At 41.7% G+C, this 13,358-nt stretch overlaps 1 protein-coding gene across 1 annotated transcript in view; it reads left to right on the forward strand.

The window, feature by feature from the left end:
* Positions 1 to 8,148: 8,148 nt before the first annotated feature.
* FAM107B (family with sequence similarity 107 member B) overlaps positions 8,149 to 13,358 on the forward strand; it is a 187,525-nt gene continuing 182,315 nt past the window's right edge. The window contains exon 1 of the mRNA XM_012738003.3: positions 8,149 to 8,562. Coding sequence (XP_012593457.2) covers positions 8,149 to 8,562 — 414 coding nt within the window. The remainder of the gene's footprint in view (positions 8,563 to 13,358) is intronic.

The following is a 13,358-nucleotide window of genomic DNA, read 5'->3' on the forward strand; positions in this document are numbered from 1 at the left end:
TAGATTTTAACCAATTTAAATTTAAGATTTAATAGCCGCATGTGGCTAGCAGCTACCATACTGTGTTGTGCAAAGTCAGAGGGCAATTTGTGCCTTTAAATGTATTTATAAGAAAATAAATCTGATGAGTTTGATCACTTTAAAAAAAAAAAAAAGAAAATAAAGAAAGGTTGGGGAAAATGAGCTTATGTTTAGTTGGCAAAAGCAACAGTGCAGACCCCTTTCCCGATAGAGATAAGGGCAGAAATCAAGAATGACAACAATAAAGAAGATGAACAAAATCAAAAGTGAATTATTTGAATAGATTAATAAGATGGAGGCCGGGCGTGGTGGCTCACACCTGTAATCATAGCACTTTGGGAGACTGAGACAGGAGGATAGCTTGAGGTCAGGAGTTCGAGACCAGCCTGAACAAGAGTGAGACCCCCATCTCTACAAAAAGTAGAAAAATTAGCCGGGCATGGTGGCATGATGCCTTTAGTCCCAGTTACTCAGGAGGCTGAGGCAGGAGGATCACTTGAGCCCAGGAGTTAGAGGTTGCAGTGAGCTATGATGACACCACTGCACTCCAGCCTGGGTGACACAGCGAAACGCTGTCTCAAAAATAAATAAATAAATAAATAAAGGGATTCCAACAAAAGAGGATGTGAATAAACAAAATCTAGAAATACTAGAATAAAGAGCCATAGAGCAGCAATGGCAGCAGACAGAGGCCGGTGTGGTTGGACCCTTGAATATCACTGTCCTTTATGTAGTCCATTGTTGGCTGAAATGTCATTACGCAGAGCATGAGTGTACACGTGGCGGGAGAGAGAGGATGTGAAACTAAACAATGACACCTTTGCTGGCCTTACCTAGACGACAGCTGTGTTTTTGGGTCTTATACCCAGGTCCCTTATTTTCTGCCTCTTCCCTGGCCCTCCTGTCTTGGGTAGGCGACCTTCTTTCCTCCCACTTAGAAAGGAATGGCTCTTCCTGCTACTGCTGTTACGTGTGCTGTCTTGCTGGGACCAGGACTGTGGCAGGGGGGGAAGGGGACAGCCTCCTGTGGGGCAGAGGCTGTTCCCAGCACGACTCACCCAGGAGCAGGAAATGACTAGAATGTTGACTCTCAGGAGAGAGAGGGAACTCAGGGTCTTGTCTCTTTTTTTTTTTTTTTTTTTTTGAGACAGAGTCTCACTCTGTTGCCCGGGCTAGAGTGCTGTGGTGTCAGCCTAGCTCACAGCAACCTCAAACTCCTGGGCTCAAGCGATCCTTCTGCCTCAGCCTCCTGAGTAGCTGGGACTACAGGCATGTGCCACCATGCCCGGCTAATTTTTTATATATTTTTTTTAGTTGGCCAATTAATTTCTTTCTATTTTTAGTAGAGACGGGTCTCACTCTTGCTCAGGCTGGTCTTGAACTCCTGACCTGGAGGGATCCACCCACCTTGGCCTCCCAGAGTGCTAGGACCACAGGCGTGAGCCACTGCACCTGGCCTATTCCTTTTTTTAAAAATTGGATTAGGTAATACTTGCCCATGATTTAAATATAAGAGTTTATAATTGGAGGAATCATCTTCTGCCTCACCTATAGCCTTACTTATTAAAGGCAAGCTCTTACAAGTCTTTGTCTTTAGTTTATCTGCTGAATAACACCATAAGTAACATGTTTATACTTCTGTTTCTTAATTTATCAACTGAAAATAGTACCTTTTGAAATTCGATGAGGATTTATCCCACTAATTAATATGCTTATGCTTCTATTTATCTATCTATCAATTTCAGACATGATTTATTGATGTTCCAATAAGATAGGTGAGCTGCTCATTCCACCTATGCCCTCCCAATAGTATTCCATCTCTATTTGCAATTCCCCCCCGCCTCTTGTCACCTCTGCAACCTCAAACACCATACTTAAGACTCTATTTCTTTCTGTACCAACCATAAGGAACATCTTTTGACTTTGAAATATACGAATATTAGCAAACCCAAACCTTCCCCGTACTTATATCACTCCATCCACATTGACCTTTCTATCTTTCAAAATAGCTCAGCTGTCCCTTTGTTTTTCCATTGTCAAGGCTGATAACATTTTCATTCTGTTCTGTAACCATAACGAAGCCTTCTGCGATCTGCTGACATATGTGAGTCACCTACTGATCAGGACTCTTTTCTCGTAGCAAGTGACAGAAAATTCAACTGAAAGCAAATGAAGCAGGAAAGGAAATTTATTTGCTCACAACACAAACAGCCAGGTGTAGGGTTAGGTCCAGCCTCGGGTAAAGATTCATTTGAAAGTGTTATCAGAAGCTGATTTCTCTCGCTCTAGCTCTTAAATTCTGCTTCGTATTGGCTCCGGCCTGGGTGAGCTCATCCTTTGGGGGAGGAGGGGACAAGATGATGGCAGCTGCTCCATCCTTTTCCTTTCTCAGGTTTAAACCCAGCAAATGCAGTGGGAAGAAAAGAAAGTTTCTTCCAAGTAGTCAAATTCTGGGATTTATTCTGATTGGAACAACATGGGAGCAGGCCTGGAGCCTCGCTTATAGCACAGAAGGGGTTTCCCAAGAGGAAATCAGAGTGCTGTTGTCAAAAGAACAGGCAAGGCCAGGCGCGGTGGCTCACGCCTGCAATCCTAGCACTCTGGGAGGCTGAGGCGGGAGGATCACTCAAGGTCAGGAGTTTGAAACCAGCCTGAGCAAAAGCAAGACTCCCATCTCTACTAAAAATAGAAAGAAATTAATTGGCAAACTAATATATACATAAAAAATTATCCAGGCATGGTGGCACATGTCTGTAGTCCCAGCTACTTGGGAGGCTGAGGCAGGAGGATTGCTTGAGCCCAGGAGTTTGAGGTTGCTGTGAGTTAGGCTGATGCCACGGCACTCACTCTAGCCTGGGCAACAAAGCAAAACTCTGTCTCAAAAAAAAAGAAGAAGAAGAAAAAAAAGAACAGGCAAAGGGTGCTGGGCACCAAAAATAATAAATATCCACCCTACCCACCCTAGACAACAAACTCTAACAATGCCTTCAGGATTCTGTTCACATAAATTCGTGAACTGCCCCAGTGAAAGCTACAGAGAATGACTATCACTGTGGTCTAACAGTTGTGCAATCATTTTTTTCAAATGTCTTTAGCCAAATAAAATCTATCTGGAGGCAGAATTTTTCTTGGGAGTCAAGTATGCAACTATTGGTCTTGTATCTGTTCGTCCTGAAAGTTGAAAAAATGTGAATAGCATTTATATTAGTATGGCTATGTCAATGGTTTTTGACGGCAGTGTGAATTAATGTTTTGAAATTCTCTATGATCCCCAGTGTGGTGCACTCAATGAGAATATTCCTTGTATCAAATTGCCAAGATTCACCCCTCCTTATGTTTCCTCCGGGATCTTTGCTCACAACCAAGCTGCATTGTAGCTGACTCCACACTTGCACCAGACTTTAGATGTTTCTTATATATTAAGAGTGGCAGAGCCTGTTGCCTACCCAACTATCATTTCCTTCCTCCTTGCTAGGGTCTTTTCTTTTATTTACCTTGGTTGTTGTCATGTTCGTTGCAGTTCCTCTAAACTGTCTTGTGATGTCCTAAGATCCATTTGTATTTTTACATGAGAGAGGAGTGCGAAGATTGACTGGAAACTCTGTGGATGTTCGTGGGATTTGGCAACTGATAGGTTTAAGGTAGTTGGTAGAGAGCTATCTATTACGGCAGGGCCCTAAATACCAGAACGAGGGGGTCTTTGTTCTTGGATTCCAACATCCATGCTAGCTATGCTCACTAGTTCATAAGACTAGTCACGAAATAATTTTAGATAAGATTGACCTCCCCCCTGCCTTAATATTTTTTTATTTACTTAGGACTGGAGGGTAAATACCAGTTCGTATGCTGTCTGCAGATAGGCAAGGGTTTAGGAAACATTTGTCTTCCATAATGAGAACTTCAGTTAATTCCCTGTTTTCAGACTTTCTTGTAAGTCCCCTTGCTGCTGTTCTAGTCTATGGCTTCTATGGGGCTGTGCTCAGCATGCCGGCTTTTTGACTTTTTTTGTTTTCATTAATTAATAATATATCACCTGATTTTTGTTTTATAGAAATTGGTTGAGTTTTCTTATATGGTAATGACCCTCTTCCTATTCTCTTTAGTGTTGTGAATTTAAGCCTTCAAAAGAATTCCATTAGTGTTGTCTTCATTGTTTCTTAGAAGAAGATATAAATATACATGCTTAACCAACATGCCTTATTCAACCTGATATCCCCCACATCTTTCTTTTTCACAGCTGCATAATATTCAATTGTTTGGATGTTTTCTTATATATTAACTGTCTTCTATGGATTAACAATTATTTTTGTGATTATAGACACAGGTGCTATAAACATTCTTAGATACACCTCTATGCATAGGGTATATCTACAGAATAAGCTCTTTTTTTTTTTTTTTTTTTTTTTTTTTTGAGACAGAGTCTCACTCTGTTGCCCGGGCTAGAGTGCCTTGGCATCAGCCTAGCTCACACCAGCTTCAAACTCCTGGGCTCAAGCAATCCTTCTGCCTCTGCCTCCCAAGTAGCTGGGACTACAGGCATGCACCACCATGCATGGCTAATTTTTTCTATAATTTTTAGTTGGCCAATTAATTTCTTCCTATTTTTAGTAGAGACGGGGTCTCACTCTTGCTCAGGCTGGTTTTGAACTCCTGACCTTGAGAGATCCTCCCACCTCAACCTCCCAGAGTGCTAGGATCACAGGTGTGAGCCATCGCGCCCGGCCCAGAATAAACTCTTAGAGGCAGAGTGTTAGATTAAAGGCTACTGGAAAGTTCCTCTTTTGAGTGGGTATGTATGTTTCTTTGGAAAGAAGTGTTGGATACTGATAAAAGCATGAGCTCTGGGGCCAGGCTGCTTGGGCTCATAGCCCTGCCTTTCTTCCTTAGTAGTGCTGTGACCTTGGGCAAGTTACTTAAGTTTCTCTGTCTTCTAATGGATAAGCACAGGAAAAATAATATCACCTTTCTCCTAGGTTGATGGGGATCAAATGAATTACTTTTGCTAGGATTCATGTCTGATACTAAACACTCAATAACCATTGTCTATTAATGTTATTATTCTAGGACGGAATTAGCAACCATACGAGTCAAAAAAGCCACTGTGCTCAGTGGGCCAGTGCTGGGATTCCAGTTAGTTCAGTCATGCTACTCTAAGCAGCCCCCTTGAGGGAGGTAAGATGATCCATCCCCACAGTGGGGGCGGTAAGCCTGGGGCCTCAGCAGACGGGAGCGAGGGGCTCTGAGCTTTCTTACCCAGTGGTCTACTGAATGTACCAACTTGCAAGCTGCATAGTTGTTTTTTTTCTTTTTTTCAGTTTATTTTTCATTTGTATATATTCATGAGGTACAAGTGTGATTTTGCTACATGGATGTATTATTGCATTGTGGTAAAGTCAGAGCCTTTAATACACATGTCACTGAAGCAGCACACATTGTACCCAGCAAGCAACTTCGCACCATCCAGCCCCCATGCACCACCCCACCCCTCCACGTCTCCCCTGTGCCCCATTCCACACTCTGCTTCCACATTCTTCAGCTGCCACTTGTGAGAATATGCAGTGTTTGTCTTTCTATGTCTGAGTTGTTTCACTTAAGATAATTTAAGAGGGAACTTCTAGTTCCATCCACGTTGCTGCAAAAGACATGATTTCGTTCTTTTTTATAGCGTGATAGTATTCCATTGTGTATATAGACCACATTTTCTTTATCCAATCCTCCATTGATGGATACCTGGGTTGATCCCATATCTTGGCTATTGTGAATAGTGCAAGCCGCATTGTTAACTGCTGCCTCTCTAGTTCCAGACAAGGTTTGGCACGTAGTTGAACGAATTCGTAGTTGAACGAATAAATGAATGAGTGAATGAAACCAGGTTTAAGAACTGATTTTGCTTTAATGCCATCTTATTAGCTCCAAGCTTCCAATAATGTCTTGTGACCTGTCGCAGCCTAGCTTTACTTTGAGCACTCTTGGTGAGACACAGCATGGGGGACTCTGCCTGAGTGGACAGGAGCAACCAGGGTGGGCAGAGACAAAATGCAGTTCTGAGGGGTCCCCAGGAACCTGGTAGAAGCCTGGGATTCCTGCTCCCTTGTGGGTGGGGAATTGGGACTTCTTGCACCTGGGCGTTGAAAGGAGCCTGCTCTTCCAACCCCAGGCACAGGGCCTGCTACAGGGTAACCTCTCAATAAATGGCAGCTTTCTGTAGTCTCCTTCTAACTTTTGGCAGAGACTAAGATGCCGTGTGCATTTGACACCACATGCAGTCTTTTGCAAGTAGTGTATGCAACCCTGTGTCGTGGATGTGACTGCCCATTTAGAGCCATCTTTCTAGTAGGGCTGTGACGTCAGTAAGGTGACTGTCAGACTGAATGAGACTCAGAGCCCAGATAGGACAGCAGGGCTCTTGGACTTCTAACCAGCCTTTCTCAGTGGCACAATCTTGCCTAAGTCACCTGAAATTTCAAAGAATCTGTTTCTGCCTCTGTAAAATGGAGACCAGCACCATAATAATTAACACCTGCCTGGTCTGGGGACTACATCTTGACATTAAATTAAAAGAGAGAGCAAACAGATAACTTAGACTGGGTAACACGCCCTGAAATCTTGACCCAGAAGTCACTATTAATGGTAAAACCATTACAGTGTTATGTTTCTCTAACATTCCTATGAAAAGTTTGGCTAAGGAAAAAAAAATCTTGATTTTGAATTGTGTTAGAGTATGATTTTAATTTCTTCTTCTTTTTTTTTTTTTTACCATTCACATATTCATGCATTGAGAAATAGAAGAGCTATGTTCAAAAACATGTTAGTTTCTGAAATTAGGTAATATATACTGCAGATAGATAGACCACTCCTTCACACATACATGATTCCATCGCAAATAATAAGGTAACGCATAATGATAATTGTTTTTTTTGTTGTTTTTTGGGGGACAGAGTCTCACTCTGTTGCCCAGGCTAGAGTGCCATGGTGTCAGCCTAGCTCATAGCAACCTCAAACTCCTGGGCTCAAGCGATCCTCCTGCCTCAGCCTCCCGAGTAGCTGGGACTACAGGCATGTGCCACCGTGCCTGGCTAATTTTTTTCCTATATATTTTTAGTTTGCCAATTAATTTCTTTCTATTTTAAGTAGAGACAGGGTCTTGCTCTTGTCTTGCTCAGGCTGGTTTTGAACTCCTGACCTCAAGCGATCCTCCCGCCTCAACCTCCCAGAGTGCCAGGATCACAGGCGTGAGCCACTGTGCCAGGCCCATAATGATAATTGTTAAAGTGGGGCTCTTGTTTTTGTTTCTTGGTGTGGTTGAAAACTAATCAAGAACTTAGCACGCATAGTAAAAAAAAAAATAAAATAAAATAACAAAGACCCATGTATGGTTATCAGACTGGGCAATATGGACTCTGAAACCAGGAAGCTTGTTTGTGGGGAGGATTCAGGAAAGTTCTGGGACATCGAACTCAAACAGGGATATCGCTCCAGATGAGAGATTCAAGTCTACCACCTATTTTAATAATGAAACAACTGCTAGGGTCGTGGCCCCCTCTCTAGGGGTCTTCATTTGTGATGGGGAACTGGGTGGATTTTGTTTTGTGTGGGGGAATAAATATTTGAATGGGGTAACCAAAGAAGGTTTTGCAGCCGTTATGATGTTATTGATACACAGGCCGGCGCTATTATGGCGGATGCTATCATGCTACATTATCTTTATGCCTCCAAGGTAACCTGAAGCAACCGTCTATTGACTTGGCACTACCTTACACAGAAGCGTCTGCCCTGCCTGGGGACCGTAACCCGAGCCAGCCACTGTCCCTCCCAGACAGCTTTCTGCAGCCACTGACAGCATTGAGAAAGGAAGAGCGCGAAATTGCCCGGGATGGGTGCTTGGAAAGGAGACCATGCTGCTGAGTGATTCTTGGGTGGGTGGTCTTGCAACTCCTCGACTTCTATTTTGGGGTTCCTTCTCTTGAGGCAAGCAAGTTGTTTCTCTAAGGGAACTGGAGGTGATCGGGAAAAATTGGAATCTTGGAATCCAAGACTGGATTGGATTGGAATCGGATTGGAATCCAATTGGAATCTTGGAAAAATTTCCTTTTCCCCCTTGCGCTTTGCAATGCTCCGCTGCAGGCCATGTCCACGTGGAAAGCCAGGCTCGCCAAGACCCTGAAGGCACCGCCGTCTAGAAGGATGCATCCGTTTCCCTGCTCAGCTCTGCTCGCCTGCTTTGGGAACACAAGGGAGAATGCGCCCTTCGATCAGCCCAGCACGGCTGACACGCATTCCACCGTCTATGTGCAGCCCGTGGCCAAAGCGGGCAGACACCCGAGTCGCCCGAGAGCAGAAGGAGCTCCAGAGAAAAGGCGAGATTCCAGCGCCCCTGCAGAGAGAAATGGCCGGGCGAATCGGAATGCAAGTGACCACGCTGCCGACCAGCCTGCTGAGACGCCTGAGGACCTGCCCGGGTCCCTGGATGATGAAGGGGACCGTGAAGCAGTTACTTTTCAGACTTCCATCCCCAGACCGTCCATTATTGACATCCCAAAGGTGAGTGAGTCTTCCCCATGCTGTCATAGACGGGGTGGAGGTGGAGGAGAGGTCTGGCCCCTGGGAAGATGCTTCAACAAACAGACTCGGTTAACCTTATTGTTGAACAAGACATTGTGAGGAATTCTCACTAGTGAGAGGAAGTGTAGAAAGCCTTTCTCATTCTTGGAATGTTCTAGAAAGATGTGGAGGGAGACAACCACAATTAGCACTGGAGACAGAGCAATGGTCAAAATTGACCTTGAATTAACTGGACGTGGTGCCTCAGAGCCAACAATGGTTCAGTAAAAGATTAGGAGTAATATAGTCTGGGAAAGCATTTTTTTCTTTTCTTTTTTCTTCTTCTTCTTCTTCTTTTTTTTTTTTGACTGATCTGTAAATTTATATATATGAAAATCCACAATAGGAAAAATTGGATTATAGAATTTAAGAAATTGCCTCTACTTAAAATGAATCACATGGAAAAATTTGGAAATGCTGATCAGTGTATGCACGGTGGTACAGAAAGGAACTGACCTATAAAACTATTTATAATATGTGTTTTTGTGATAATTTTCTGAGAATTGAAGGCAAGAGGAGGAAGTTATTTGAAAAAATGATGCCCCTGCTTTAAAAGGTAGCATCTTGGATTATTTATTTATCTATTTCTTTTCTCTCTTTTTTGGCATTACTGATTTATAATTATTGAATATTTCTATTGGCTTGAGACACACAGTTATTTCAAAGTTCCTTGTAATCCCAACTTAGAGAGACATTGTACTCTGAAGATAGAAGATATCCCTTTAGCCGTTTTTTGGTTTTTGTTTTTGTTTTTTGTTAGCCTGGCCAAGTAGCTTAGGACCAGACTTAAAAAGCTGAGAGATTTTGGGGGAATCACTTACTAAGATATTCTGATTTTTTAAAAATAGTTTTTTCTCATCTCGTTTAACAAATCATTTTTGGGTCTGACTTGCTGACTTGAATCTAAGAGGCCTCATTAGCAATGAAAACTGCCAAACAGTAAGGATAGGGTTAAAACATAACTTAAAAGATAGTTTCTTTTGATACTCTGCAGGTTGATATTAAATGATTGAAACTCAGCTCTGTTATCTGTATCTTTCTAAAATTAGGCAGAGGTTTTCACCACGTCCTCTGTTAGAGCAATAACTAATTTTTTTTTGCACCACCAAATCAAAGCCCCAAACCAACCAACAAAACCCAAAACATTAGCTGTTTGATTTTCAGTGTACACAACTATATCCACATTAAGATCTTTTTAGTAGTACTGTAGTTAGCTGATTAGAATTCATGGCCAAGTTTACATTTGTTGGATATTCAAGGAACCAGTAATGATATAGCATTTTAATGAGCCGGAAGACTTTCTGTTGGGTAGACATTCCAGCAACCCAAGACCAACCTCATATTACTGAGGAGAGCAGCAAGGACGAAGGGTTGACTTGATGTTATCTTTCTGTTTTAGAGGCGTAGGTGACTCAGGGCTCAAGGCAAGGAAGGACATGTATTCAAATAGAACCAGTGACACATACAGGGGCAACGTCCGTGGTCACTGTTCACTTGGCAGGAGCCAAGCCCCGGTGGGCTAGAGCGTAGGATGGATTAGAGTCAGGAAGGCTGGAATGGAGAAGCCATTGGAACAATCCAGACAGAAACAGCAGGGGTCCCTAGCCATTCTTCTAAGTGCTTTCCATGGCATATGTCATCAAATCCTGGTGACAGTGAGGGGCATAGTCTTATGATGCCACTTTACAGAAGGGGACATTGACACTTAGAGAGGGTAAGACACTTGCCCAAGGCCACAAAGACAGGGTGTGGCAGAGACAGGATTGGCAGACCAGTTCTGTTTGATTCCAAAGTCCAGCCTCTGAATTATAATGTGCTTCTACTAATAATTAATTGTGTAGTGTTTGAGCATTTACAGTCAAATATTCCTACGTGATCTCGCTTGATATGCAATCAAACTTAAATTCCATATATATTTGTGTGTATCTATTTATATGTAAGTGTATATATGTATATAATTATCCTTTGGTATTTATTCATTCGCTTAACCTTTTCCTACCATAGCATGGTAGTGTAGAACAACACAGACAGGGGTACTTTCCATTTTGCATCCTACTAAGGGCAAAGCTTTGTTGATAACAGCATGGGAGTGGCTTTGAGATCTTGTGATCTAAAGTGCCAGAGGACAGCCTAGATTTTGCATTTCCAAGTAATTCTGCAGTGTCCCTTAGCAGATGATGGATGACATGCTTTTATTACAATCTTACCTGGTGGCAAAAATATTTCCCTTTCGGATGTACTGATTTTCATCATTTAAGCTGCCTTGGTAGAGCCCACACATAATATCTTTTTTTTTTTTTTTTTTTTTTTAAGTTCAGCCTCAGAACATAATGATAGTTAAGAAGTAGGGACAAATTTTAGTTACCTGGTATTCAGAAAAGACCACAGCTCATTTAAATGTGAAATAACAGCTGGTGGGAGAGGGAAAGTTCCAGGTAATGAAGCCGAGTGAACTAAGTAAAAATGAAATATTTTTGTTTTGTAGAAATACAGGTGCACTTGTCTGTACTTAAAAAGTGATACCAATTAGTCTTTCATATTTTTGTGGTCATTTCTTCCCTGCTTGAGGCCTGAATTCAAGGTGATAACAACCCTAAAATGGGCATGTGTTTTATCATTGCTAGTACCGTTTATACTTTTTTTTCCTACTTAGCAATCGTGCAATGGAAGCGTCTTATAATTGGTGGAATTGTAGAGTCAATGAAATACAATAGTATTGCTGTTTATTTTATTTTAGTTTATTTTTTTAACAATAATACTGTGCTTTTACTTGGTGAGGACAGCACTGGCCCGGGGAAAACACTGGATAATTGAGGTTCTTTACATTCTAGCGCAAGACACAATTGGGTAAATTGGCAATATCAATGCAGTTTGAGAAGGCTTATGGGTTAGCAATGGATGTCATATGAACACAGGAGGCTGCCTGCTCAGCCTTGGGAAGACAGAGGAGGCTGAAATATACGGAGAAAGGGTTTTGACCTTATTCTATTATAATTACATATCCAGCCCAGCACTGCACCCTTCTTAGTTGAGTGGTTCTGTTTTCTCCTTTCTCTCTCTCTCAATGATGTAGCAGTGTGAGAAAGATACAGTTCACACACTGGTAGTTTGAGAAAGTCTTCCTACAGCAGTTGTAAGTTTTCATCTAGTTCTTACTCCAACTGAGAGTAGCCAGCTAGATGCAGAAGGGGAGAGGAATTGTGGTTTGGGAAATCATTCCTGGGTATTGTAACAAAAAGGCAATTGTACAAAAATGAAGGGGAACGGGGCCCATCTTGGAGTTGACAACTGCATTGCTTTTTGCAATGGACTGGTTTTGCAATTAGGCAGGGACGTGGTAATCAAGCCATCCCTGCCACCCCAACAGTGGCCTTGGTGAAGATGCACAGGCTCAGCTGGTCACTGCTTTCTAGGGCCTAGGCCTTAGCATTACTGTCCAGAAACACAGTATGACAGTCATCTTTCTGCGAGAGATAGTCTCTTGACACCCAAACTTACAAGAGCCTGACGTGTAACTCAGAATGACTGTGTAGTGGGAAGCTCAGAGAACCAACTGACTGAGCCATGTATTCTCCCCATTAGAAAATCACAAGTTGGTCTTTGACATATTTTGAGTTAATTTTTGTATACGGCACAAAGTAAGTGTCCAACTGCATTCGTTTGTATGTAGATATCCAATTTTCCTAACATCATTTCTTGAAAACATCCTTTTCCCTATTGATTGGTCTTGGCACACTTGTTGAAAATCATTTGACCATGTATGCACTGGTTCATTTCTGGGTTCTCTATTCTGTCCCTGTGGTCTATAGTCTGTCTGCCTTTGTGCCAGTACCACACTGTTTTGATTACTGTTGCTTTGTGGTCTGTTTTGAAATCTGGAAATGTGAGACCTTTAACTTTGTTCTTTTCTTGCAAGATTGTTTTGATTATTTGGGGTTTCTTGGCACTCTATATGAATTTTAGGATGCATTGTTCTATTTCTGAAAAAAAAGCATTAGAATTTTGATAAGGGTTTCATTGAATATATATATGGCTTTAGGTAGTATTGACATTTAACAATATTAAGTCTTCTAATCTATGAACATATGTCTTTCCATTATTTGCGTGTTAATTTCTTTCAGTAATGTTTTTTAGTTTACAATGTATACTTCTTTTGCCTCCTAGGTTAAACTTATTCATAAATATTTTATTCTTTTGATGCTATTGTAAATGGAATTGTTTTATTAATAATAATTTCCTTTCAGATTGTTAATTGTTAGTGTATAGAAATGTAGCTGATTTTTATGCAGGGGTTTTGTATTCTACCATTTTGCTGAATTCATTTCTTTGTTTTAACCTTTTTTTTTTTGGTGTATGTGTAATCTTTAGGATTGTATACATGTAAGGTCATGTCATGAACAAGCAGAGATAATTTTACTTCTTCGTTTCCAATTTGGATGCCCTTTATTTCTTTTTCCTGCCTAATTGCTGTGGCCAGAACTCCCAATCCTTTGTTGAATAGAAGTGGCAAGAGTGAGCATCCTTATCGTGTTCTGGATCTTAGAGTAAAAGCTTTCAGTTGTTCATCATTGAATATGATACTAGCTGTGGGCTTTTAAAATTTTTATTTATTTATTTATTTTTGAGATGAGTCTCACTCTGTTGCCCAGGCTGGAGTGCCGTGGCATCAGCCTAGCTCACAGCAACCTCAAACTCCTGGGCTCAAGAAGCGATCCTTCTGCCTCACTCTCCCAAGT

The sequence above is a fragment of the Microcebus murinus genome, chromosome 25, assembly GCF_040939455.1.
Source record: "Microcebus murinus isolate Inina chromosome 25, M.murinus_Inina_mat1.0, whole genome shotgun sequence".
Classification (NCBI taxonomy): domain Eukaryota; kingdom Metazoa; phylum Chordata; class Mammalia; order Primates; family Cheirogaleidae; genus Microcebus; species Microcebus murinus.